The 27225-nt window shown below is 39.3% G+C and overlaps 1 protein-coding gene across 1 annotated transcript in view; it reads left to right on the forward strand.

Moving 5' to 3' along the window:
• Positions 1–27225, forward strand: part of CYP7B1 (cytochrome P450 family 7 subfamily B member 1) — a gene marked incomplete at its 5' end in the record, with an annotated part of 182147 nt that overhangs the window by 149783 nt on the left and 5139 nt on the right. Inside the window, 4 exons of the mRNA XM_082675252.1 lie at positions 4022–4158; positions 13093–13680; positions 14163–14369; positions 24244–24419. Of these exons, the coding sequence (XP_082531378.1) occupies positions 4022–4158; positions 13093–13680; positions 14163–14369; positions 24244–24419 (1108 nt within the window). The remainder of the gene's footprint in view (positions 1–4021; positions 4159–13092; positions 13681–14162; positions 14370–24243; positions 24420–27225) is intronic.

Here is a 27225-nt window from a genome sequence, read left to right on the forward strand (position 1 = left end):
GAGATTTGGGATTCTCTCTTCCCCTTCCTTTCTGTTGATCTGGTGAGTCCTGTTGTACAGATGTTCATGCTGTTCGTCTTTGCTTCCTGGGGGTGCCTCCTGGCTAGGGTTTGGGGAGTGGTCCTCCCCCTTTGTATCCCTTACTGAAGTGCTCCAGTTGGCTGTCCCTCACCTGGTTTCCAGAGAGAGCAAAGCATGGGTGTCTATTGCTGCACCTGGGCACTTGCTGAGGCTGCTAGGACGCCAAGGCTCAGACACTCCTCCATACACTCCTCCTCAGGGACCTTCCATCCACAGCCCTGCGGTGAGGCTCCCTCTCACCAGTATCCTGAAGAGCATGTGGATCCTTAACTCTCCAGAGTTGTGGGAACATTTCTAGGCATCCCGGTGCCCCCACTGGAGCCAAAACATAGTGGAGGAATAGAGGATGTTTCTAGAATACAGTTCTAAGAGACACTATAAGGCGAATGACATTTCCAGTCAAGTAGCTTCCAGAGTAAGTCAAGGAAGCATAAAACAGAGCAGCTTCAAAAGTGCCTTGCTGGGGCTTCCCTGATGGCGCAGTGGTTGAGAGTCCGCCTGCTGATGCAGGGGACACGGGTTCGTGCCCCAGTCCAGGAAGATCCCACATGCCGCGTCCGTGAGCCACGGCCGCTGATCCTGCGCGTCCGGAGCCTGTGCTCTGCAACGGGAGAGGCCACAACAGTGAGAGGCCCGTGTACCAAAAAAAAAAAAAAAAAAAAAATGTGCCTCGCTCAACAGCAAAGTTTGTTCCAAAGGTCAGTGTTATCTTCGGTTACTGCAACGCCCTTCAGTTGTGTAGTTTCTGAAATTTTAACCACCCACACAAAGAAAATCTTTATTAATTAGGAAAAATTAAAAAATTATTAAGGTAACATTGCAGATATTAGGTGACCTGATACGAATATATTAAGTCTTTATCAATTTTTAATCAACACGTAATTTTATTTTTCCTGGATTGCTGTGCATGTATTAAGGTTGCTCCCTACTTGCTTAGGAGGTTATTTCAATAACTGGGATTCCTAGCCTAGAATGATCATGGGAAAAATGGAAAAGAAATTACTTTGACAAGTATAGATTGCTTTGGAAAGTGTTGGCCTTTAAATGTCTAGGGGAACAATGTGTGACAGGTCAGATCTTCTACCTGTTTATTAAACTCAAGGTGTAGCAGAAAGACAAACTTCATATGTCATTGGAAACCAAGTATTCTGTGTTGGTCCACTCTTAAATTTTACGTGCTTCTTTTTCACCAAAGGAAAATGTCTAAAATGTCTTTTATATTTTATAGCTATCTTATGTATTTAGACTCTTCTCCACTTTTTGCTTCCAGACAAGTTTGGACCGTACCTGACACGTTGCATAAAGTTTAAGATGTGTCCTACAACTTGTAAGGAAGACCTTGCGAGCAGTGATGCAGTGGTCTATGCATAGAACGTGGGTTTAATCATTGAGAACCTTTGTAAGCTTTAATTTGTATAATTTACAGGATATGTCCTTGTGGTCTGTTAAATAGTGAAGAGGATATTTGAGGAAGTGTATATTGTTTGAGTAGGAAAAAGAGGGATGTGGACCATTGATTTGGGGGGAGTTTTTTAGTTACCCTCCATTGTTTCATGACCTGCTCCTCTTAAGCTTTGGAACTGGAGCACCACCAATAAGTGTTAAGCATCCTATCCCTTCACTCAGCAGTGAGCAGTCAGTATTTCATTTTCAAAGTCACAGAGCATGAGAGAGACAAATAGCAGTATTTGTGCTGTGCCAGGTGTCAGCAGGCCTTTCTGGTTCATTATGGTGATGTCTTTCCTCCCTAAATAATTTTTACAAATACACTGATGAAGACAGATTTCTGTTATTTGTCTTCGATGGGTTGTAAGTTGAACTAGTACTATATTTTTTCCTGAAAATATGCACAGCTGTGACATGGTGTTTAATAGTTTGAGGGTTATTTCTGCCAGAATGAGCACAGCTGAAAGGAATGATGACCCTTTCATCTTTGTAACAATAAAATGGTTTCCTAATGTGTTTCCCTCACTTTGAATGTTAAGTTCATATTCCCCTGGATTTCTGAGCTCCATCTTTTACCCCCTCGGAAACCCCGTGAAGAATACAACTTTGGACTGCGTGACAGAGCACAGAGGATGAAATGAGTTGCATTAAATAATGATATGACAAAAAGCCTTTCAAAATCTTTGTCACAATGCAACATTCAAGTAACATTAAACAAAACAGTATAAGTAGGCCACGGAAGAGAGTTCATATCTTGAAAGGAAATTTTGTGAACTAGATCGCTTGCAGATTTTGGAAGAGTCATTGGTGAAGAGCCTTCATGCTATGGCTGGGGATCTACTCTCCAGTCGCATGTGCAGTCTTTTCTCGTTTATCAATCTTTGGACCTAAAATTAACTGTTGCAGTGTTTTCTTGGTACCCTTGTATATTTCTCAAAAAAGCAAGTCTTCATTGCTCAAGTTACATTCAAGAAAATCATGGGGAGTGGGGTGAAGAATAAGATGCACATTTCTGTGCAATGTTTCCTGTCTTCCTATTCTAAGTATATGTATTTAAACAACAGCATATATTTTGTAAATTAGTATAAAGATAAACTGTCCTCTAAAAACAGAAAGCAAAGTTTTGATACTGATTTCCTTTATTTCTAGCACACCTTGGATTTATTTTGTTTCAGTTTGTTTTTCCCCTGAAAAGTCTGATATTTCTTTTTTTTTTTTTTTTCTTTTAACTTTAATTCTACCATGTTGGGTTGTGGGAAAATAGAAGCTTCTGATAGGGTTAATCTAGCTACATAGAATTCCATGCTGAGTATGAACATAATCTTGATCTTTGATTAGATCTGAGCTTGTAATATCTTGTGATTAATCAAAATGGGTTGTACTGTGTGTAGTATAAGTCATCTTCACAGATGGGATAGAGTATCATCAGAGTTCTCTTGAATATTTGTTTTAATCCCTTCTAGGATAAAATGGCTTTGGATCTTTTTTTAAACTTTAAATCAGATTGAGTTCACCAAATAAATGACTAGGAAGAAATATTTTATTTTATTTTTTGGCTGCGTTGGGTCTTCGTTGCTGCACTCAGGCTTTTTCTAGCTGTGGCGAGCGGGGGCTACTCTTGGTTGCGGTGCACGGGCTTCTCATTGCGGTGGCGTCTCTTGTTGCGGAGCACGGGCTCTAGAGCACAGGCTCAGTAGTTGTGGTGCACAGGCTTAGCTGCTCTGCGGCATGTGGGATCTTCCCGGACCGGGGCTCGAACCCATGTCCCCTACATTGGAAGGCGGATTCTTAACCACTGCGCCACCGGGGAAGTCCCAAGGAAGAAATTTTGAAGTCCAGTTTTGCTAGGATTATAGGTCAAAAAAGAAGAAACTTGGTTTTTAATTCACAGTATTTCAGTGTTTCACTGAACACACTTCATATGTTAAAAAGAGCTATCTTGTAAAATTTAACAAATATTCCTATTTATTTGTAGTTTGAATAAAAATCTTCATAAAAGAATATAACAAAACACCCTTCATGGAAATAATGTTGAAGTTCTTGTTCTCAACAGCATAAAAGATTTTTCAAGATTAATAATCTCCCCTTTTCTAATTATGTAATTCCAGTCTAGTTGAAATCTGACAGCAAAGAGCTTTACTTTGGCAACTAAACTACCTGACATCTAACCCCCAGAGCACAGCAAGAGTGCTCAAACACAAAATGTTTACTGAATGTGTCTGTCATTTCAGCCAACCATTTGGGCCTCACAAGACACAATTTCTCACAAAAGTTGCTCGCCAAAAATTGTAAATTGAACTATCTGCCTCAGAGCCACACACACTGGAGGGGCTCAATAAATACATGTTGATGATTATATATGAATCATTGAATAAAAGAACTGAAAAAAAACTGTACAATTCATCCAGTCTACTTCTAGACTGGATTAATGACCCACAGGTATTAATACAATAAGAATGATTTCATTTCTCTCCTTTTTTTTTTTTTTCTATAGGAGACCTGGTGAACCTCCATTGATAAAAGGCTGGCTTCCTTACTTTGGAGAAGCCCTGAAATTACAAAAAGATCCCCTAGGTTTCATGACTACTCTTCAAAAGCAGTATGGTGACGTTTTCACTCTTTTCCTTGGGGGTAAGTGGCACTTAAGTTGGGGGTAAGTGGCACAAAAAGTTCCTTACTTGTATCATAATTTCTCACTTGTTCTTTAATGTTGTTATATTTTTCTCCAGGCAAAATATGGAATATTTGTACATTATTGTTTTATTTGTAGGCTACTACAAAAGAAAACTATGTTTTTGAGTACAGTAATCCTCACATTAAAAAACAAATTATAGAATTCTCTTGAGGGTCCCTAGGGAACCCCGGTCTCCTGGTATCACCTGTCGTTTGGTTTGGTGTAGCTTACCTTTAAGAATTGTTTCTTGAAAAGCTAGAATACCTTAACGGACTTGATTTTGTAGAGCAGTTTTAGGTGTACAGAAAAGTGATCAGACAGTACAGACGGTTCCCATATATCTCCTCTTTCCCCTGATCATAATTCCCCCTGTTATGAACATCTTATATTAGTGTGGCACATTTGTTGCAACTGATGAGCCAGTATGGATACAACATTAAAAGTCTGTGGTTTGGGCTTCCCTGGTGGCGCAGTGGTTGAGAGTCCGCCTGCCGATGCAGGGGACACGGGTTCATGCCCCGGTCCGGGAAGATCCCACATGCCGCGGAGCGGCTGGGCCCGTGAGCCATGGCCGCTGAGCCTGCGCGTCCGGAGCCTGTGCTCCGCCACGGGAGAGGCCACAGCAGTGAGAGGCCCGCGTACCGCAAAAAAAAAAAAAAAAAAAAAAAAAAAAATCTGTGGTTTAAGGGCTTCCCTGGTGGGGCAGTGGTTAAGAATCCTCCTGCCAATGCAGGGGACACGGGTTCGAGCCCTGGTCCAGGAAGATCCCACATGCCACAGAGCAACTAAGCCCGTGCACCACAACTACTGAGCCTGCGCTCTAGAGCCCGAGAGACACAACTACTGAGCCCACATGCCACAACTACTGAAGCCCGCGTGCCTAGATCCCATGCTCTGCAACAAGAGAAGCCACTGCAGTGAGAAGCCCGTGCACCGCAACAGAGCAGCCCCCGCTCGCCGCAACTAGAGAAATCCCGCTCACAGCAACAAAGACCCAACACAGCCAAAAATAAATAAATAAAATAAATAAATTTATTTTTAAAAAAAAGTCTGGTTTACACTAGAGCCCACTCTTTGCGTTGTCCAGTTCCTTGGGTTTTAACCAATGCAACATGTCAGGTATCTTCCATTACAGTATCACACAGAATAGTTTCACTGGTCTAAAAAAATCCCCTGTGTTCCACATATTCATTCCTCTTCCCCTCCCCCTGAGCCCCTAACAGCCATGGATCTAGAATATATTTTTAATTTAAAAGTATTTGTTATGGTTCAGTGCACAGAGAGCAGTGTGGGTCTAGGAATGTTCCACAGCTTTCATTAGCACAGATGTAAATAAAGTAATAATCCTGCTGGTGAAAACAAATATATCTGTTATGGTTCTAACTTCAATAAAATGTTTACAAAACAAGGAAAAAGCACACAGCAGCATCACTACGTAACCCAACATCACCGGGCGCTGAGAAGCGGGAATGTGCTCAGCTCATCCTCCTTGAAGGCCCATGGTCTCCAGCTGTAGCAGCTATATCTCTGGCCACCTAACAAACCTCTCCCAAATGTCATGCCTCAAAACAACAGCTGGTCTGGCCCGGGTCACCTGTGTGGCTTGAGTCATCTGGCTGATTGACTGGGGCTTAAATGGCCCAAGGTGGCCTCATCACATGCCTGGCTGGGCCTCCTTCTCCACATGATGTTTTGTCCTCAAGAAGATGTCCTTATGTGGCAGCTAGTATTTCAAGAGGGTGAGAGGAAAATCTGTAAGGCCTCCTGAGGCCTTGGCTCACATGTTACAGAACCTCACTTCCAGACTTAGTACAAGCAAGTCACGGGCCAACCCAGGTTCAAGGCTAGGAAAAGAGATTTCCACTTCTTCCTGGGCAGAGTGGCAGAGTCACATTGCAAAGGAGCCCATGTAGAAAGAGAGAAGAAGTTTATCGTGGCCATGTTTGCATACAGTCTTCCACGTCAGCTTATCACCTGGGCTAGGCATTCCTTTTCTTCACTTGTGTCTGCCCTGTCCCGGAAGGCTAATCTCTACACAGTAGATCATCTCCACGCCTTTGCCCTCTGACTTCTGGTTGGGTGTGCAGGTGGAGGGCAGGAAAGCTGTGTTCTAGCTCTCCACCTCTTACTGGTCTCTGTAACACAGTTCACTTTCCTTCCCAAGAAAATTGAAGACATCAGGTATGCTCTCACTCAGATCCCCACGTATCTATCAAATGTTTCACAGTTATCCTTACCACCTCTGCTCCAGTTTCAGAGAATGTTCAAGACAATCCCTTTACTTGTCCCCGTGACCCTTACTGTCTCCTCTGGGTTGGCATTACATTATTTCTTCCTCCCATATATGTATCTTCATTATTTTCTCTCTTGGGTCCTTACCCTAAGCTTCTAACCTTGCTTAATCTTTCCTGTATTTTCCTTCTAATTAACTTTTCACTTCTGTTTTTTCTCTTTTGCATCTAGATTTTTAAAGAGAGTTACCTACCTTTGCTGCCCCCGGTTGTTTAGCTCCCAGAGACCTCCTAGCTGTAACCAACTTTCTGCCTTGCTGAGGTCATTAATGGGCCATCACCTGCCTGGACCTCTCTATCTGGTGGACAAAGCTGATCCCTCATTCCTTCTCAAAACACTCTGTTCCTTCACTGTCTTGACACTGTACCTCCTGGGTCTTCCACCGATACTGAGCATTCCTTATCTGGGTCATATTTACACGTGCCTCTTTCTCTGCTCAACCCCCTTTATCTTTCTCTAACAGTCCTTGGAATTTTATGTTCTATTCCTAAAGAATTTAGATAATTTCTTCGTACTGTAATTATGTTGCCAAGTATCTGAAGCAACCTTTTGTACGTAGAGCAACTTCACTTTTGTGCTACTATTTCCATGTCATTGGGAGGAAAAAGATGATCCAACTGGATGAAATGGTCAGCGTGGTCAGTTTTTCACAGGAATAGATAGTATTTGTTTCATTGCATCTTACTCCCTTGGCTGGCAACTGGCAAGTCTCTTCCAACAGTAATTATGTGCACTCTGATTTCAGAAGAATGAAATGGAAAAAAAATCACGTGTCTTAGAAACAGAGACATTGTAGTGTATGTGGTGATCCTCATGAGGCTCTTCAGGGTCAAGACTCCTCCTACCTCTCCAGCCCCGTCTCTTGCTACTATAATGCACCATTAACACAGCAAATTGTTGGAATTTCCTCCTCATATACCATGTCCTTTTGTGCTGCTTTCTTCTGTTGTGGTTCTTTCTGCCAGAATGCTGTTCTTCTGTTTCTCAGTCATCCTTGAAAGATGACTGACGTGGATACATCTTTTGAGGCCATCGTCACGTATCACTTCCTCCCCAAATCCTTCACTGACCATTTCCGTCCCCATGGTATGTTTGATGCCTCTTCTCCAGGCTCCAATTACTCCTAGTATAACTTCTGTCATGGCATTTAATAAATTGTGAGTGTATTGCTAATTCACTTGTCTATTTCCCTTCATTATTTTCTAACTTCTTCACTGCCAACATTTAGTTCAGAGCTCAGCACTGATTGATTCACAATAAATATTTGATAAGGAAATTCCCAGTACCTTAGAGCTGATGAAATACTTACTATAATACAAATCAAGGCCATAGCTGGGGCTTCTATTCTAAGTGAGCTTTTGGCTTCATAATACAAAACTGTATTCTTCACTTAAAAAAGTCACTCTTGGGGGGAAATAAATTAGGAGTTTGGGATTAATATATATACACTACTATATATAAAATAGATAATCAACAAGGACCTACTGTATAGTACAGGGAACTCTACTAATTATTCTGTAATAACCTATGTGGGAAAAGAATCTAAAGAAGAATGGGATGACCCAGCAATCCCACTACTGGGCATATACCCTGAGAAAACCATAATTCAAAAAGAGACATGTACCACAATGTTCATTGCAGCTCTATTTACAATAGCCAGGACATGGAAGCAAGCTAAGTGTCCATCGACAGATGAATGGATAAAGAAGATGTGGCACATATATACAATGGAATATTACTCAGCCATAAAAAGAAGCGAAATTGAGTTATTTGTAGTAAGGTGGATGGATCTAGAGTCTGTCATACAAAGTGAAGTAAGTCAGAAAGAGAAAAACAAATACCGTATGCTAACACATACGTATGGAATCTAAAAAAAAAAAAGGTTCTGAAAAACCTAGGGGCAGGACAAGAGTAAAGACACAGACGTAGAGAATGAACTTGGGGACACGGGGAGGGGGAAGTGTAAGCTGGGACGAAGTGAGAGAGTGGCCTGGACTTATAGATACTACCAAACGTAAAATAGATAGCTAGTGGGAAGCAGCTGCATAGCACAGGGAGATCAGCTCGGTGCTTTGTGACCACCTAGAGGGGTGGGATGGGGGGGGTGGGAGGGAGACGCAAGAGGGAGGAGATATGGGGATATATGTATATGTATAGCTGATTCACTTTGTTATAAAGCAGAAACTAACACACCATTGTAAAGCAATTATACTCCAATAAAGATGTTAAAGAAGAAAAAAGAAAACAAACAGAAAACCAGTTTCACTTGTTATCTTCATCTTAGATACTGAGAAGCTTGCTGAATTTCTCATGTCTAAATAATTTGGCCATGGCTATCTTTTTAAACTCAACAGTAGACAGCCATAGTTGAATACGAACTGCTACTTCCCTTTAGCTTCTTCCTAGAGTTTGAATAAATTCCTGTCAAAAATCCTTATTATGTATGTGGTTCTAATGATCAGTTTGCAAAATAGCTCATTTGGAAAATGTGAATGAGGAACAGCGTCTCCCACCGTTGTCCCATGATGTGAGTTCAGTGCGTGTATGTTTCTTGCGTGATGAGCAAATGATTGTCATCCCCAAAAGTCTCAAGGGACGTGGATGTCATCTTAATAAAGAAATTAAAAGGTACATCTTTTCATGAGAAACCACGTAAATTCGTGACCTGTCGCAGAAAATAGTTCTCTAATTGGTTTTGTGTGGTGGTGCAGCGGAATCGTTTTCCCTAGATGTCACCCCAGCGAAGCACCACTGTATATCACTGTCAACAGCTAGCGAAATCTCGCTGATAAGAGGGGGAGGATAACGTGGTCATCCTCATAAAATAAAAAGTTGGTTCACAGTCCACTCTTCCAATGAATATTTTCAGCTTGACATTGAAAAAACGTCTATTGAAGAGCCAGCTAAACATGGAGATCAAAAGGTTATAGTTATGGAAAATTTCTTTAAAATTCCAATTTATCTCATATTTCTTGACTGGGCATTTCTATTTCAAATAGTCAAATAGTTGTTCTGAATTCTCTTGGATGTGTTTCTGCACCAAATATCTGAAATGAAAGCATCAAAATTCAGGTTATAATGACCCAGATGTCAAACTTCTTGTGTATAAGACATCAAAGTGAATGATGTGTTTTTTTTTTTAACATTTAGTGACATACTTGGCATCACGTAGCTTCACCTTCCTAAAAGAAGTAATTTTGAAGGAAGTGAAAAGGCTGTTGAGTTAGTAAACCATCGTATGCAGGTTATTCAGGAATGCTGGGGTTAATATCTTAAGGCCCAGCCAGCTCCTAAAAAAGGAAGACAATGAAATTATTGGTAAAGAATACATTAAAAATTTTGACCCCATTTCAAATTTACTGCTCAAAAGGATGGTTTTATATATACGTATACTTTTTTGCAGAAGTGAGCCTCGTTTTCACATTTATATTTTAGACGAATGCAAACTCTGAAATTCTTTAAATCAATGTATCACATCAGCTGCTGATAGCTTTCTTCTCCCTTCTGAAAACACAGCAAAGGATATTGTTTCTATCTTGTGATCTTTGTGAACTAGGCAACTTGCCTGTTGACACGTGGCATTCATTTACATAAAACCACACTGGAACAAAAGTTATTTTTGCTCAAGAATCCATGGCCTTTAGAATAACTTTTCAAATTTCCTTTGTTAAGAAATTTAAATTCATTTTATGAATGTATATGTGTTTTCCTAACTGTCTTATTAAAGATTACAAAGAAACTCTGGTTTTGCATCTCACGTTAGCAGATGGTGGACAGATGGTTTAAATTAATATTAATTTTGGAAAACTTAGCTTAAATTGTTTATACTGAAGATTAAAAGTTGGAAAGCCAGCTAGCATCTCCAGTGTTATTAGTACTTCCAAACCCACTCAAAAAGTAAAATCCAGAAAATCAAAAGGTCTTACTCAGCAATCCACATCTTATTCAGATGAGAGAGTCAGTAAAGCGTAATGCCTTGATGTTGAAGAAAATCAAAATAAGAATGAGAGAAAGAAAATACAGATCCCGGAGTGTAAAGAGTCTTGAAAAGAGTGAGAATTTTATCTACAAATTGCTTTAAACTCATCAGTAATGATTTTTTAAAAGAACCTGTGTGCAACAAACTGTTTATTAAAAAAATATTAAAATTGGTTGCTAACCAGACACAGTTTTCTACATTTAGCTTTTACTGTTTTTATTTGAAATTAACCTCATAGTTTCTTCCCATATCCTTACCCCCAAGGTGAGATAGAGAAAGAGAGAGAGAGGGAATATATGTGTAGTTTGGATGAATTCTAGATAAAAACTGTAAAGTCCATGAAGCCTCTGCTTCAGTAGGCCAATAGCCAGTGGCTTCTGTTGCCATGGCTGGATAGTTTTGCCTTTCCACTTAGATTTTGATGAATATAGAAAATGGGTCAGAAAAAAATTCAAAATATTCTCTAGAAATTATGTTTTACAGACTGAGCCTTTTATATATACTCTGAATTTTACTGACTAATTTAAAATAACTCTGTAAAGACATTTATAAGCAAAATCCTTTTGTTTAGTGAAAGGAGAAAAGTATGAATCACCACCTGTGAAAATGCACAGCCTTGCCTAAAATTATATCTTTTGCAAAGTAAGAGAATTCGCTCTTTTTTCAATTATTTGTCAGGCAGATGCTGGCAGTTTTATTTAATTAAGCTGCCATGGTAAAGCAGGTGTCATAAAATATGCCCAAATCCAATTGATTCCTTTTTCTTTCTTCTCCGGGGGGGAAAAGAAAATCCAGTTTACTTTGTAGATACAGCTTTAGGGTCTGACCAGAATGAGTAGTCTCTTCTAGCTTTACGCTCACTCCTAGATTGGCCCACCTTATTTAATAAAAGGGGAAAGAGAGTGGATACAATTCAAGTCATACGATTTATTTTTAGAAAAAGAATTATAGCACATCTATTCATGTACACTAAAAACTTAAACTCTGTTTTACAATTGTAAAACAAAAAAACATGTATCCTGTTTCTAGGATTAGGTTGAAAATTATTCAAAACTTTATCCTAAATCTGGTACCAAATTGAATTTAATTTCTGTGATGCTGTTTGAGTTACTGTAAATAACAAGCAAGAAGTTGTTCATCTAAGAAAGCTTCACGCACACACACACACACACAGGAATGATGAGGTGAAGAGCTAAGTATAGATGATTCGACAAACTCTCATGTCTAATTATTTACTGTTTTCTAGAAGACAAATAAGTGTTAAAGTTGTAGGATCGTCGAAATTTCATGTGTGTTCTTGGAAGACTTATTAATGCTAGCATTGAATACTGCCTACATATTACCTCTAATTAGCAGGGGTCTTAAAGCAGCCCTCCAGTGAGAAGGAATCAGCACCGGCTAAGGAAAAGAACAGTGCGTGGGGACTGTCTTCTTGTCTAGGCTCTGCCACTAAAAATGGTGGCATGATCTTGGCTCTTAACTTCTCCTGACTTTCTTTAGCTGATAAATGCTGGAGAGGCTGCAGCTAGGAATCTCCAAGATCCGTGCCAGTTTGGAGAGATAGACCACAGTATGACTCTGTTCCTTAATGTGCCTTCTTACAAAATCACTTGAGGGACTTGTAGGTCCCACCTTCAATCCTTCTGAATCAGAATCAAGAAGGAATCTGTATTTTTAACCAGTACCCCAAGTCTGGACTGATGTATGAAAATGCCAAATGTCACCTCCTCAAAGAACCCTTGTTGATAACTCCAGGCAGACGGAAGCATATTTCACTTCCTGTTGCCCTTACATTGTGTTCCCACCTCTGCTCTATTACTGTCCATAACAATACAATGGTTCATTTACATCTTTATCTCAAAAGGAAAGAGATCCAACCAAGTATCTGGATGTCAATAAATGTTGAATGCATGCATGAATGAATGGATGAAAGCGTGATTGGATGGGTTCTAGTTCTGAAATCCTCTTTCGGTCACAAATCAATGTGAGAGTTTGGACGTGTTACTAAATCTCCCTGAGCTACTATTTTCTCATCGATAAAACGAAAACCTTGGTATTTGTGATTTGTTGTTAGTGTTGAATTAGATGTTCATTTGTGAGTACCTGCTTCGTACCACATCTTCATTTATTTGAGTTAAAATTATTGTATCCAATCAAAGCTAAGATAACGCCAAGTATGAAAAAGCTCTTTATGCAGTGTAAGTGATCAGTAAAGGAGTAGCATCTTACCAATTTGAGTTGCTTGTTTGTTTTCTGATTGTATTATTGGGGAAAAATATAAGAAGTGTTTAAGTAATGAATTTTGAGACTATTTAAAAGATAATTTAAATATCTTGGTAGTTTGTTAAAATAAAAATTTGAAGAATAAACTATCTTTTTGAAAGTCTTTAAGAATTTCAGAACATTTAACTTCAAGCTTCTAGCGTTTTCCCACAATCTTCCATTTTAAAAGGAAACATGTAGTGGAATTTTGAATCAAATAGATTTTTATTGTACTTTACATCTTTTGAGATGTGAGTTATTAAGGTCTTTCTAATTTTGATTAAGATATTCTCAAATTTCAGATATCTTGTTTTGTTTTACTACCACATGAATTCATATTCTCATTTATTTCTTTTAGGAAATTACATAACGTTTATCCTGGACCCCTTCCAGTACCAGTCAGTGGTAAAAAATCAAAAATTAAGCTTTCAAATGTTTACTAGTAAATTCTTAATGAGAGTATTTTCTGTCAAAAAGATGATGACATATCATGACCTGAACGACAAGATTCATACTAGCTATCAACTTTTACGAGGGAAGCATTTGGACACACTGATGGAAAACACAATGCAGACTCTAAAACAAGTTTTTGAACCACAGCTCTTAAAAACCACAAGTTGGGACACGGAATATTTGTTGACATTCTGCAGCTCAGTGATATTTGAGGTGACATTTACAGCCATACATGGAAATGTTCTCGCTGGCGATAGGAAAACATTCATGACTGAGTTAAGAGATGATTTTTTTAAATTTGATGGCAAATTCACACATTTAGCATCAGGCATACCCATTGAGCTTCTAGGAAACATCAAGTCTATTCGAACGAAACTTATAAAACAATTGACAACAGAAAACTTAGCCAAGTTACAAGGATGGTCAGAAGTTGTTCAAATGAGGCAAGATATCCTGGAGAAATACTATACGCCCAAGGACACTGAAATAGGAGGTAAGAAACTTCTGAATGATGCCTTGTCTAAAATAAAATAATTTACAGTAGACCTTTGAAATAAAAAGACAAAATGGTGACCTTGAGAATTTTTATGCTCTTTCTAATTGGCTAATGATAAAATGTTTTACTCTGAAACAACCCTTTGTGATAATTGATTTTTTTTTTTTTTTTTTTTTTTTTTTTTTTTTTTTTGCTGAGATGGTAATGCAAGATACTTAACAGGGATAATGAGAAAGAGTATAACTAAGCTGCATTTACTCCTCTTATCTCATCCCCCCTCCCCTCCCCCACCACACACACATTACATTTTAAACTATTCTCATTAAGCAGAAAATTAGACTTCAGAAGCCTATTGGTCCTCATTAGCATGCACTGATCCTTGGCTGGGTCTGTGTCCTAACATCTTTTAATTAGCACACTGCAAATCTAATCAGTGTAATAAACGCTATTAATCTTCCTTTTCACTTATTTTCTCCCAGCACATCATTTAGGCTTGCTCTGGGCCTCTGTGTCAAACACTGTTCCAACTATGTTCTGGACGATGTATTACCTTCTACGGCACCCAGAAGCTATGGCAGTGCTGCGTGACGAAATTGACCATTTGCTGCAGTTAACAGGTCAAAAGAAAGGGCCTGGATTTTCCATCCACCTCACCAGAGAACAATTGGACAGCCTGGTCTACCTTGGTAATTTATTTTTATCTGTTATGAAGAAAAGAAGGTACCTCTCTGCAAAGTCAGTTTATCACTCAAAGCTGTTTACCAAGAGGTGGAGGACACAGCTGCCTAATTGACATAATAACACCCATTTACATCAATTATAAATTATGTAGTTTATAGCTGTAGATACTCTCATTGCATGTAAACATTAAGGCCTAGGTAATTAACTATGTAAGGTATGCAAAAGGCTAAACCAAAGCTTTGCAATTATTTGAAAAAAAAAGGTTTATGCCTATTAAGTCACTAGACTCTGAGCATCTGTTAGTGTGTTAATGCTTTCCAAACGATGCTGGGCTATCTTAACAAGAAAGGTATTCGGGATTAAAAAAGAAAGTATTTCAGACAGACAACTTGTGTGCAAAACACACTTATTCTTCCCTCAAATGGTGTCTATATTTTCAGGCAGAGATTAAGATGTATTATACAGTTTGCAGCGTATGATTCGCAAAAATGTAGTAAGAGTGATTTCCACTGGAAGTTCATGATTTAAACACACTTGGGGAAGAAAAAAAAAAAGGAGGGAAGAAAGGGAGGGAGTGAGGGAGGGAAAAGAAAAAGGCACAGCTACAAATTACTTCATGTGAAATGTCAATATTTTATAAAATAGTCACTGGTTCATGAGATATGCATGGTCACTATTTCAAATACGTTTGAGGTCAGAAGTGACTAAGTTACTTTTCTTTTTCAATGTAGGCCTGTGTGCCTGTAACAGTGAGCTTTTGATAACAGTGGATTCGCCTTTTCCGGTTTTGATAAGACGACTCTCATTATGTGAATGAATTTTAATTCCCAAAGTTAAATTCCAGTCCAACGAGTTATTCTCTGCTTTGTCTGTGTTGACGTTTCATCCTGTGGTTTCTTTTACTATACGCTATTCCAGGGCCCTTTGGACAAATGCAGGAGCAAGTCTTTATATATCTCTGTTGCTCCCCTCGTTTGACAATGTAGGCAAGTATCTTAGCCCATGTTGGCCTCAATTTTCTCCCTTTTAAATATGTTCCAGGTTCTTTGATGGGAACTTCTGGGAGCAAAGGCTCTACAGGTCTTGATCAGTGTTGACCACCAGCTGACATGAAGAAGAATGGCCCCAAGTGTTCCGGAGGTTGTTCCCACTGGTTAGGATAAGACCCATCAAAGACAGTAGCAGGAAGCTTGCCTTGTAGTGACAGTTGGCTAGCTTGTTCAGTCATGCCGTTTTTAGCATACGTTATCAAAGTAATTTTATTTATTTTTTTTATTGGAGTATAATTGCTTTACAATGTTGTGTTAGTTTCCGCTGTAGAACAAAGTGCATTATCAAAGTAATTTTATATTTGCTTGGAGAAGGAAAATAATCCCAGCATTATTAAAATACAAATATTATTTTATTTTGCTTTTCAGAATGACTGGGGACCAAATGCACAAACTTTGCGTAAAGTTCTGGGTAGTTGCTTTCACGCAGACACACAGTATTTTCTGGGTAGAAGATTTATGGTTCCTATGACTATCAAGGTTTCATCTCCCATTTATTCAAGTAATTTCAATTGCATTTTATGAGTCAGATAATGTATACAGGGACGTAAAGCAAATAAACTTTAAGGAATATGTGTTTGTATTCAGAACACAGTTATAAACTCTTAAAATTTAGTTGAAATTCATCAACTTACTTTTTACTCTTAACTTCTCACTATTGAAAGAAAAGACCATTTTAAAATTGTGGTATTAAAGCAGACACGTTTAAATTTATTCAAGCTGAAGAAATGGCAGGTTCCAGAGCCGTAATCCGGGTCCATTTAAGTCCATCACTAGAGTAGAGATTTTCATCCAGGAGCCCTCAGACATTTACAGCTCACTTATCATCAACAAATGACCATCACCAATCCCAAGTGCCTGGAGATCCACCTGAGTACAGGAAGCACCTTCAGCAATCTAGAAGGTAGACCCCGTTCATCACAACCTCGGGTAACAGCAGAGGCCAGTGTTATTCATTACGAGAACTGAATCTTCTAGATAATAGGGTCCACTTTTTTTCTTTCTCCAGATAGACAGTTTGAAGCAATGTCTATCAGATTGCATCTTCAATGCAGATTGAAGCAAATTTTTATACGAATCAGACTCACAACAGATAACCTCTGCATCTAGTCATAGCTCTATCGTATTTCTCTCTATCAAAAGGGTATGAACTGTATGAGGAAAGGCAAGATTTACAGAATTAAATGTGTACAGTGCACTGCATAGGATGAGTGTATGTGCATCTCATCTCCTTAAAGAAAGAGTTCTATGTATTCTAAGTACAATTTCTTTAAAGAAAGATATCTTGAATTTTTATTATTATAAGAAAAAAGTTCACAAGGATGAAAGGAATGCTGCATTTTTTTTTAAACCAGGAAGGAGAATTTTGATATTGGTAGAGCAAACAAAGGGAAAGGAGTTTTTCTTACAGAGATTTTGCACGTCATCGCGCATCGATAATAAAGCGAAGTTGGAAAGGAAAGTTAGAATGCTGTAGAAACCAGTATGTTATTCCTAAACAAAAATGATTTCTCTTGTTTAGAGTGATCCTTGAAGACAGAGCCCGAGGGGGCATAGGCTTATCGTGATGTGATCATCGTGCACATGTTATTGACACTCGTGGCCCAATCCTATAGGCCTCGCGTGTGTCCGATTTACTCTGACATCAGTATACACACAACATCAGCAAAACTTAAAACGTGCAGCATCAAGTGGGCTTTTAAATATCAAGCCTGTTAACGCAATTCAACGCAGTCGTCCATTGCAAGAGGCTGTGATGGACTTATGCTTTTTTCCAGTGCTCCTGAGCATCTTTCTTTACAACCATCCTACCCGTTTCTTTTAGATAAAGAAAAACACAACTATATTGTTTTAGATATGGAACTTGTTATAAAGATTCTGCGTACCAGGTCCTCACTAAAATTGAATATCAGTGTTTAGTAAAGGTCTCTACAATTACATATAAATTTAGAATAAGATAGTATATACAGTGGGGTTCAGATAACTGTTACTTGGGACCTAAATTTCCATAGGAGAAGTTGCTGATAGAATGGAAGTTTGAGAAACTCTAAAAGAAAAGTAAGAATGTTTTTGTTTTCCCGGAAAGAAGAACCTGGGGTAGAGGTAGGACTTAGAACTACAGGTTTCCAATACAGGAAAAAGAAAAGTAGAAAAGTTGATTCAGAGAGAATATAAGAGAAAAAGATAATGTGAGAAGAGAAAGTTCTCAAAATTGAAGTTTTGATAAATGGATAACAAATAATCTCATTGAGTACTACTTCTTACTTCAAGATTTACCTGAAAAATGTATTTAAATAACTTAAAAAGTATGGGTTCAGTAAATGTTGTCTATTGTTATCACCAAGATGATGTTTAACCTCAGTGGCATCCCTATGACGTTTATGTTGTTTTCTTTATTTTCAATTATTTATGAACCAAGCTGGTATTATCATTAGACATAGTTCATGTTAAATATATTCATGACTTCAATATTTCAAAGCAATTTTATGGACTTTTATTGTTTCATATGATCTTCTTTAAGATACTGGGGGACTGGGGGAGCTATTATTTTGTCATTTTTACAGATGAGAAAATTCTCAGGGTGCTAAATAACTTGGCTAATAAGGTCATGGAGGTAAAGGAGAGAAGCAGGATTTTAACTTGGGTTTTCTGGCCACACTCACGCTTTTCCCCTCAAACCTATCTGATAGCAGAATTTTTTGAGTCTTTTTTCATTGTCCAAACAGAGAGGGGAGAGGAGTTCTTTGTATCTTGATTCATCAGCGCCAGCTGTGATATGCACATGATTAGATCAGAAAATGTGGGCTAGATGGTACAGTGTTAACTGTATTCTTAATTTCAGGATGAGACATTATGATAATATTCATAATTATTATTTTACTATGTATCAGGCTTTTATTAGCTTATTTAATGATCAAGTACTAGCTTATATATATATATATATATATGTAAGTACAAGTATAGCTTATCTAATCCTCAAGTATTATTATCTTCATTTAATTGTTACGTAACAAGGTGCAGAAAGATTAGTTAACCAACCCAAATCATACAACTAGATAGTGGCAGAGCCAGAAATTGATGCTGGCTCTACCTAACTTCAGCGCTAACGTATAAATGTTGTCAACTCGGGGGAAAATGCCCTAGAAATGTACCAGAGACCTTGCCCATTATATTTTACAAGGATACATATCACGAATTCTCAAATGCAGTTGGGTTTGAGGGTGAGGTTGGGGCTAGAGGTTCACATCAGAATTTTGAGGGTTTTTTTAAATAAACTTTTTATTTAGAATAGTTTTACAGAAAAGTTACAAAGAGAGTTCCAGTATATCCCCCCTCACACGCACACACACACACAGTTTGCCTTACTATTAACGTCTTAGTGTGATGTATTTGTCATAACTGTGGGTGTTATTTTGAAAAAGCTCATTCAATATTATAAAATAATTGTGTATTTGAAAAATTAAAAGTGTCTATAATTTAGACAGCAGTAGTAAAGTTTAACAAAATCCTCTCTTCCAGTGGGGATATACAGGAGGTAAAAATTCTACTTCATGTTAGAAATTTCTAACTGGGGGAGGAGAGAGAGGTATCTCCCACAAAGCGTATACCAGAAATCAGGTAATGAGATTTTTATATGTAACATAAGGAGACATTGGTTAAAAAGTGAAAAATACTAATTTGGATGTTTGTCAAATTTTCAGCTCAGCACAAAACAAAGAGGGCTAGATAATATAATGAATGGCAGCAACAGGAATTGAAAGGATTGAAAGGGAAATTTAATAAGAATTCAAATTATTGTACTTAGGTCTAAAAATCAACTGCGTAAGAATAGAATGAGGAAATGCAGCAGAATAGGGTGGTTCTCAACCTCCGTTGCTCATTGGAATCATCTCAGTAGCTTTAAAAAGTACTCAAACCACCCCCAGAGGTTCTGATTTCATTGGTCTGGGGTGCAGGCTGATGGCGTTACAAGCTTCCAAAGCGACTCTAATGTGTAACCAAGGTTCAAAACCACTAATTTAAAGGTTTTAGTTAATGCAGTGGTTCTGATGCTATTGGCCGGTTATGGAACATTTATTTTTTTAAAACCACCTCGGTGATTGCAATGAGCAGTCAGAGCTGATCACCTATAGGATATCAGAAAGCTTAACACAAGTCCATGGAGAGATATTACTTCAAAAATCTGTTGCTCATCTGCTTCCAACAAAATATTAATAGAAGTGTGGTATCTAGGGCAGAGAAAGTAGTCCCTCTCTACTTTTCCAACTGAAATAGCACACCCAGCTCTGCCACATTTTAAGAGGCATATTGACTAATTGAATTGAAGACTAAAGGCCATATCATCTCTGATGGACAATTAAAAAATGACATGATAGTTGTCTTTAAATATTTTTAAAGGGCTGTTATGTGGAAGAGAGATTCAATTTTTTTGCCTTTGTGTCTTCTAAAGGGTGGAAGTTTAAGGGAGGAAAATTCAGCTCAGTACGAAAAATAACTTGCTACTAAAATGGACTTTCTGAATGCCATCATTGGAGTTATCCAATCAAAAATTGAACAGTATCTTCACTAGGATCCTGGAGAGCATTCCTGTATATATGTACCTTCCGACTTAACACCTAGATTGTAGTGTGTGTGAAGGCCACATCCATATTCTCTGTTCTCTTTTTCCACCAACAGCAGTGGCCCAGTGCCCTGAGCAGAGAAATTCCTTAATAGTGCATTTATTGACTCTGTGAATGTTGAATTTACGTTTGTGTATTTTAGCAGTAAACCAAAAGCCGTGCCTGCAGCGCAGAGTGAAAGGCATTCGTACCAATTCAGATTTGCTTTTAACTTCACTTAAAATACACAGTTGTTGAGCCAAAGAGTAATTATTTGGCTTCAAATTGTCTGATGACCACAGTGCCTTATTTACCTTCTCACCTGTCTCGAAAGTGGTTTTGTAAAAACTCGCCTACACATCTGGAGGCTCACTCTGTTTCCTCACCCTCACCCTTCTAGCGCACACTGCCTCCAGAGCCCCCTTTCCCTTTCCTGTCCGCCTGCCTTTTTCAGACCATCGGCGTGTTCAGCCCCAGTCGACTGCAGCAGGGTCTGGCTGCTCATTTCACTGCAGCCACTGCCGCTATCCACTGATCACCATGGCTAATCAGATGGTGTGACAGTCTGCACCAATCATTAAGATGACCCAAATTAACAGTCTGGCCATGTCACAGTACATTCATTCCACATATCCAGACATGGCCTAAGTGTGAGGCAGAAATTTGGATGTGCTTGTTTGTGGTTGCGTTGTAACATGCATTATTGATTGTCATGAATGGCTTCAGCTCTTTAAATCTGCAAATGAGAATCATCTGTCAATTAGTACAGCCAGCATTGAGCTATGAGGGCAGAAGAGAGAGTGTCTATATTCCTTTTTCTACCAGCATTTCCTCTCCTTTGCCATATTCCTTCCCCGTCACATTATAAAGCATCTTAGCTCAACATACTCCCCAGCTTTTTGCTTAGAAGGGATACTTAATCAGAATATTTTTATATCCTGCAAAGAGAAATCTCCCTGGCCAAGTGAAGAAGACAGGGCAGGCTTTGAATTGTAAGTTCACTGTGGGAATTCTGTAATCCAGTTTCCTGGTGATACTAGTCAGTAAAGTTCACTTCTTAATAAAACACAGGCAGCCTTATCTTAATCACAATTGCAATTGTTGGCACCTTGCAGTGCCTGGTGTAAATTACCCCCCAAATATTTGCATTCTTGATAGCCATTTTTCTACAATGCGTTTAGTAAGTAGAGGGTCCTATTACCTGCTAAATGTAAGTATAAATTAACAACCCATTATGCACAAGTTTTATAAAACATTTACAGATAGAGATCATGTTTAATTAAAATTAACTTGCATATGAAAGCCAAGTGCACTAATGATCACAATGACCTTTTATTACCTGCAGTCCCTTGTTTTGGCTGGAATGATTGACAGCTTGCTGTTTGGCTACCATGTTGAATTTCAGCTGACAAGACTTTTCATTTTAACTCAATTTGCCCGCCTATCACAAGCTGGTGGCAGGCCAGACCCAAGTCACCCAGCTTTGCCTCAGCAGCTTGCTCTAGTTCTCATTAGTACGCATTTATTCAGTGGAAATTGGAAGACAAATGCTTGAAGGCATGTGAACTAAGTATAGCAAATTAGGTTTAAAGACTGAATATTTATAAGTGTATGGAAAGTTTTTTTTTTTTTTTTTTTAATTCTAGAGCGAATTGAGAACTGAGTGCTAGCTTTGGTATAAAAGAAATGAAGATAGAAGGGGGAAAGAAGATTCTAAGAATAACAATACTATCAGGTTTTTCTTTCCATTTTGGAAATATGTAAAATCTCTCTGACAACACCTTATCAAACCAACCTGGCCTCTCTTCCGTGGAGTGCTTGCACAATGAAGTTTAGCACCTCGAGTGTGAGAAGGGGGGAAAAATGCGGGTCATGTTCATCTGTTGCTTGGTTATCCCTTGGTATGTTTTCAATTGCCTTGTTTGTTCGGCACTAGCACAGAAACAGATGTTGCTCCGCCATGCAGGGTAATTTACTGTGCAGCATGGAAGGCCTCCCAGGGCCCAGCTGGTCTGTCAGTGGCACTGGCTGGTGTCTGCTCAACTATGACAACTACAAGTAGAGGCTGCAATTTTTTTTTTATTGTGCAGTTGTCATTCTTCTCAACGTATATATAGCCCTGCCTGCATTCTTCCTGGAGCTGGCGGCAAGGCTGTGGCTTTTGTGTCTGTACGTTGTAACGCAGAGCCACGGAAGCTCCCCTCTCCTTTGTGGATAATAATGCCACTCATTCCTTTTGTCCTCCGATGATTCTCAACATGATCGCTGCGATCCAGAGCCAACCTCGTCTCGCGCACATAACCGGTCCTGGAAGGTAAAACAGATTTGTCATTTATGACCTGACCGCTAAGCCACACTTTGTGCTCCATTATTGTGATTAACTTCTGCATAAGATACGCTTGCCCAATTGTCATTTGTGATACCGCAGTGGGCGCAAGCTGCCACACTTCCCGCGAGCACGTCAGCCAATGGGATGTGACCGTGTTATTCGGATGCCTGCCCTGTCACAGTGGCCACCCCACAATTATTTTGCTTTTGTATTTCTTCTTCCCACACCACTCCTGGACCTGGTGGGTGCACAGCACTGCTGCATATGTCAGCTACCATTTCACACCACAAGCTAAAATGATGTTATGCTGCTGTTGATTCAACATGAGCCAGCAGCAGTACACGGGAAGCTGACCCTTGCTTTTCACCATAGAAATGTTGGTCGCTTGTGTCCTGCCAGCTGAAATCCGTCGTGTCAGGTGCCTTGTGGCTATCTGCAGTGGAGTCCATGTTCCAAAACCAAAGTTCTTTTCTGGCCCTGTCACCAACAAACCGATTTGACTCTTCCTGATTATAATAACGAAGGCAGTCCAGAAGAATATGCACAGCCTCACTGTACGTCATATCGAATCACCACACTGGCCACACAGAGCTGACCGCAGCCTCATTTCTTTAGACAAATGAATGCTTAGGGAGAAACCTCCTGGGAGAAGGTCCCCAAAGCTACTTGATAGTCCTATGCAAGCTGTGCATAGATTTCAATTTGGGGGCAAATAGCATTTATTTTTATTTTTTGCCTGACGCAAGCCCTCACTGACCTGCCCGCCTCTATAATCTAATAATTGGTTATTCTACATTTCAGACCTTTGCTGAACACTAAGAAACTGGCCTGTGTGTGTGTGTGTGTGTGTGTGTGTGTGTGTGTGTGAGAGAGAGAGAGAGAGAGAGAGAGAGATTCTAAATTGCAAGCCATAAATACAACCATTTGTTACCATGTGAAGGGGGAAAGAACGCTCAATTTGGAGCTCTTTTTTCGCATTGCTGATTAGAGAGAATCAAGCTTTTTCTTCTAAGACCCATTCACGCTGGTGAAAACATAGTCAGTTTTGATTATGAAGGCAAAGATGCAGACCTAGACAGGAGCTGCATGCTGATATGCATGCTATCAGAATGATTTATGCAAATTATGCATATTATTCCCAAAGGAATTCCTCCTCAAACTGCCAGGATAAATTGCCGGAAATTAGCCATAAAATCTGTCGTGCTAGGAGCAAAAGGTGAAGGCCACTGGGAAAGCAAGGACGTTCAGCTTCTGGAATCTTCCAGGTTATGATGGTGGCTGTTATTTTCCCTGGATGCTGGGGGAAATATGGTTTTCTTCGGATTCCTATTAAAGTATTTTCCCTTTGAAATTTTTCCAGCAAATGCTGACTCACATTTTATTTACAACCAGCATAAAAGAAATTAAGTGTTAAGCTATCTCAGAAAGCACTACTACAATTACTTTACTATTAACTGCCTAAGTGGTTAGTAAATGCCTAAGCCTGGCTTTGAAGGCATCACTGTTCCGAAGGTTGGTGAAATAACCCACCAGTGGTGTACTTTAACTGGGATACGGTTTTAATTTCCAGTGCGTATGCCCCAACACAGACTTCCTCTCTTGCAGATCATTCTTGCCTACGAAGTTCCTGATTAATGACTTTCTGCCCCAGTACAGCGCTGTTGTCTCCTGCCTGTGAAATGCCCCGAGCTTTGGGGGCTGGGCCACAGCTGTCTCATCCCTCCCCTCCTCACTCCCATTCAGAGCCCCCATTGGCTCCTTCCTGGTGCTCAATGGATCTGATTGGGAAAGGATTTCCCTGTCAATCACAGCTATTGTTTATGCGCTTTAATGGCAAATTGAGAGCACTTTTCAGGAGCAGTCACATTTTAATAAAATGTTGCTTGCTTGTTTCTTTCAGAAAGCACCATTCTTGAGGTCTTGCGACTATGCTCCTTTTCTGGCATCTTTCGCGTCGTTCAAGAGGACTTGACACTACACTTAGAGAGCCAGGACTGCTGTCTGCGAAAGGGAGACTTTGTAGGCATCTTTCCTCCCGTCTTACATTATGACCCTGAAATCTTTGAAGCTCCAGAGGTAAATAAACATCACGCCGGTATTGCTCCCTCTTAGGTACTGCACGCACATTCCTCTCCCTCGTGATCGCTCTTTCTCTTACCATCTTGTTCCAGAAAGAATTTGAGAGAGCTTAATGACTCCTGTTTTTCCTTCCAATGAGAACATTTTCCTATTTACTGAAAGGTTTCCTTAAGGATCTCTCTTTCAAAGGTTTCACGATCTATAAAGAGAAATACAGCGATGAGACTAAACTCCAGTTCCCTCAACTGAAAGGAACGTTGATACCTTGATGGACACTATTCACTTGAGGCCTAAATTAAGTTTTGCTTGGCAGAGAATTATTAAAACCCATGGAGGGCTAGCTATTGACAGGTGGCTTAGAGAATAAATAATGACTCTTCTGCTAAGTGTTTCCAGAGTGGGGTTGACTGTCCCAGAGTCAGATACCGTCCTTGCCAGAGTTAAGCTCATCTACTTTTTCACCTCTTACTAAAGGTATGTGCCCCTTCTTGATCAATTAGGATGGCATTATGAACTTGAGATTGTGAAGCTGCTGCTCACAGGTAAAGCTCTGAGGGTAATTGTGTCATCTCCTTGTATTTTTTTCTGAAGCTGGAGTTAATGAATATCAAAGACTGGAAATTAATCCACCTTGGCTCATCCCTTAATACCACTTCAGAGGTTCACCACCTGCATGCAAATTGAGCAGAGTCATCTTCTGCCTGTGCTTCTCAGGAAGTCACGTTGTTGCTGCAGTGGTTTTTGTGTATAAAATGCCATGTTTCAAAGGGAAACTTCTGTGCTCTTTTTGAGCAGTTTAGAGCTGAACCACTTTTAAACCCCGTTTCTAAGATGTTTTTCAGCCAGGCTGGATTAAAATCTTGTTGAATTTTGGAAATTAATAAGAAAAGGACAAACTTCAAATACAATGAGATAATTAGCATTTATTTCATCAGCAAAGGCAAAATTGTTTAAGTGAGGAGAGAATGTACATATGGTTTCTGTGTATTTCAGAAGAGGCGTTATGTGAATAATGATAGCAGATAAGAAGTAGGGTATTGGTGAGTGAATGAACATTTTTGCAGACAACAGGCTTCATCTCCACGTTTGTAAATATCAAAAAAAAAAAAGAAATTCCCTACGGAACTAGGTGGTCAATAAGTAAAGCAAGTAAATAGCTAATATTTGAAAAATATTTTAAAATTTAAAAAGTTTCATTTCTATCTACAATTTTTAATTTCTGCTTAGTATTTTTATTATCTGATTATCCTGCTAGTCATCAAGTTTATTATTCATGTCACAATAGTAAAATCAACATTAAAGTTATCAAAAAATAATAAATGTTTACCAAACACCACCGTTGTTAAGGTCTTAGGGATCCTCCTGTTCTCTATCCCCAACCCTGCCGCCATGATGGAAAAGACCGTGAGTTAGACTTCTAGGAATTTAAATATCAAAGCTAAACATTTGAAAGTGTGTCGATTTATACTTTTCCTGTGGCATGCTAAATATCAATGCCCAAACTTTACATCATAAAGAGTAGTCGGACGGGTTTGCCTCATAGTAAATCTGTGGGAAGAACAAAATTGCAGTATTGGGAACTCTGACTTAGCATCATTAGGGCAGCTCTAGCTTGAGTTGAAGAGCATTCTCTATTATTTACTAGACTTAACATTAGCCAACTATGCCTGACTAGTGTTCAAATCAACTAGCTAATTTTTGCTATGGTATTGTTCCCTTGAAATTAGTTGCGGAATGCTGATAGTTACCGGCACAGAGAAAAAATGGTATAGTTCAGAACCAATTTTATATGATTTGGCAAGGCCTTTATGTAATCATTCATTCTATAAACATTTACTGAGCACTTACCACTCTCAGGCTTATGGATTGATTCCTTTTGTTCTTAATCACTTAGGATGGCAATAAGTAGATGGTATAGATGCTCGTGTAACAGATGCCAATCCCAAAACAATCATGCACTAACAGTAAGAAAAGAGAAGAAAGTTCTGGAAAATTCCATCCTTGGCCTTTGTCACGGACAGCACTATCCCAGGAGCTCATCCGAAGTTCATACTCCTCACTGCCTGACTTTTGTACCCTACAGATCTTGAATGAGAAGACCAGCCCTTAGATATAGAAAGTAGCCAATAGCTCTTAGGCTAAAATCATGAGGAAGACCAACTCCAGATATAAGTATAGTTATTCTCAGAGGACATGGAACCTGAGGTGCCTTCGTGGAACATTGGTTCCCCCCAACCCAATGAGGCATGGTTTCAGGATGTTCAAGCCCAAGAGACCCTAGAATATTTCATTGTAGAAACAGGTTATATCTTCCTTCACCCATCTCTCTATTGTTGAATGCCTCTCTTGTCCACCGAGAGACTCCAGGTGACTCCACAGTAATCCCCCTTAATCACCTCTTCTTTGTCCCTGATTCCCACCTCATTCCTCAGAGAATCTGCCACTGCTCACTCTGTGGCCTTGGTGTACCTTTGTTTTGGGGCACACCCCACGGTATTTTGCAATTACTTGTGTGCCTGTGTGTCCATATACTGTAAGTTCCAGGAGGGGAGAGACCTTGTCCTTACCTTCTCTGAATTCTCAGTGCCTGGCATGCAGGAGACCCATAGAAGGAAATAAATAGGAGGTGCTGAGATGGATGAATGTTCTGAAAGTGAAAATATACTTAAGTTGAAACGTTAAATCACTACAGATATCGCACATTCAGATGTGTACGGGGCCTAATTAGATCCAGTAGATGAGGTGGCTTGTGTGTAAATATAGCAATACTATCAGGAGTGGTGAGAACTCTGGTGAAAGGACA

This window comes from Grampus griseus (assembly GCF_964374135.1).
Source record: "Grampus griseus genome assembly, chromosome: 17".
Taxonomy (NCBI): domain Eukaryota; kingdom Metazoa; phylum Chordata; class Mammalia; order Artiodactyla; family Delphinidae; genus Grampus; species Grampus griseus.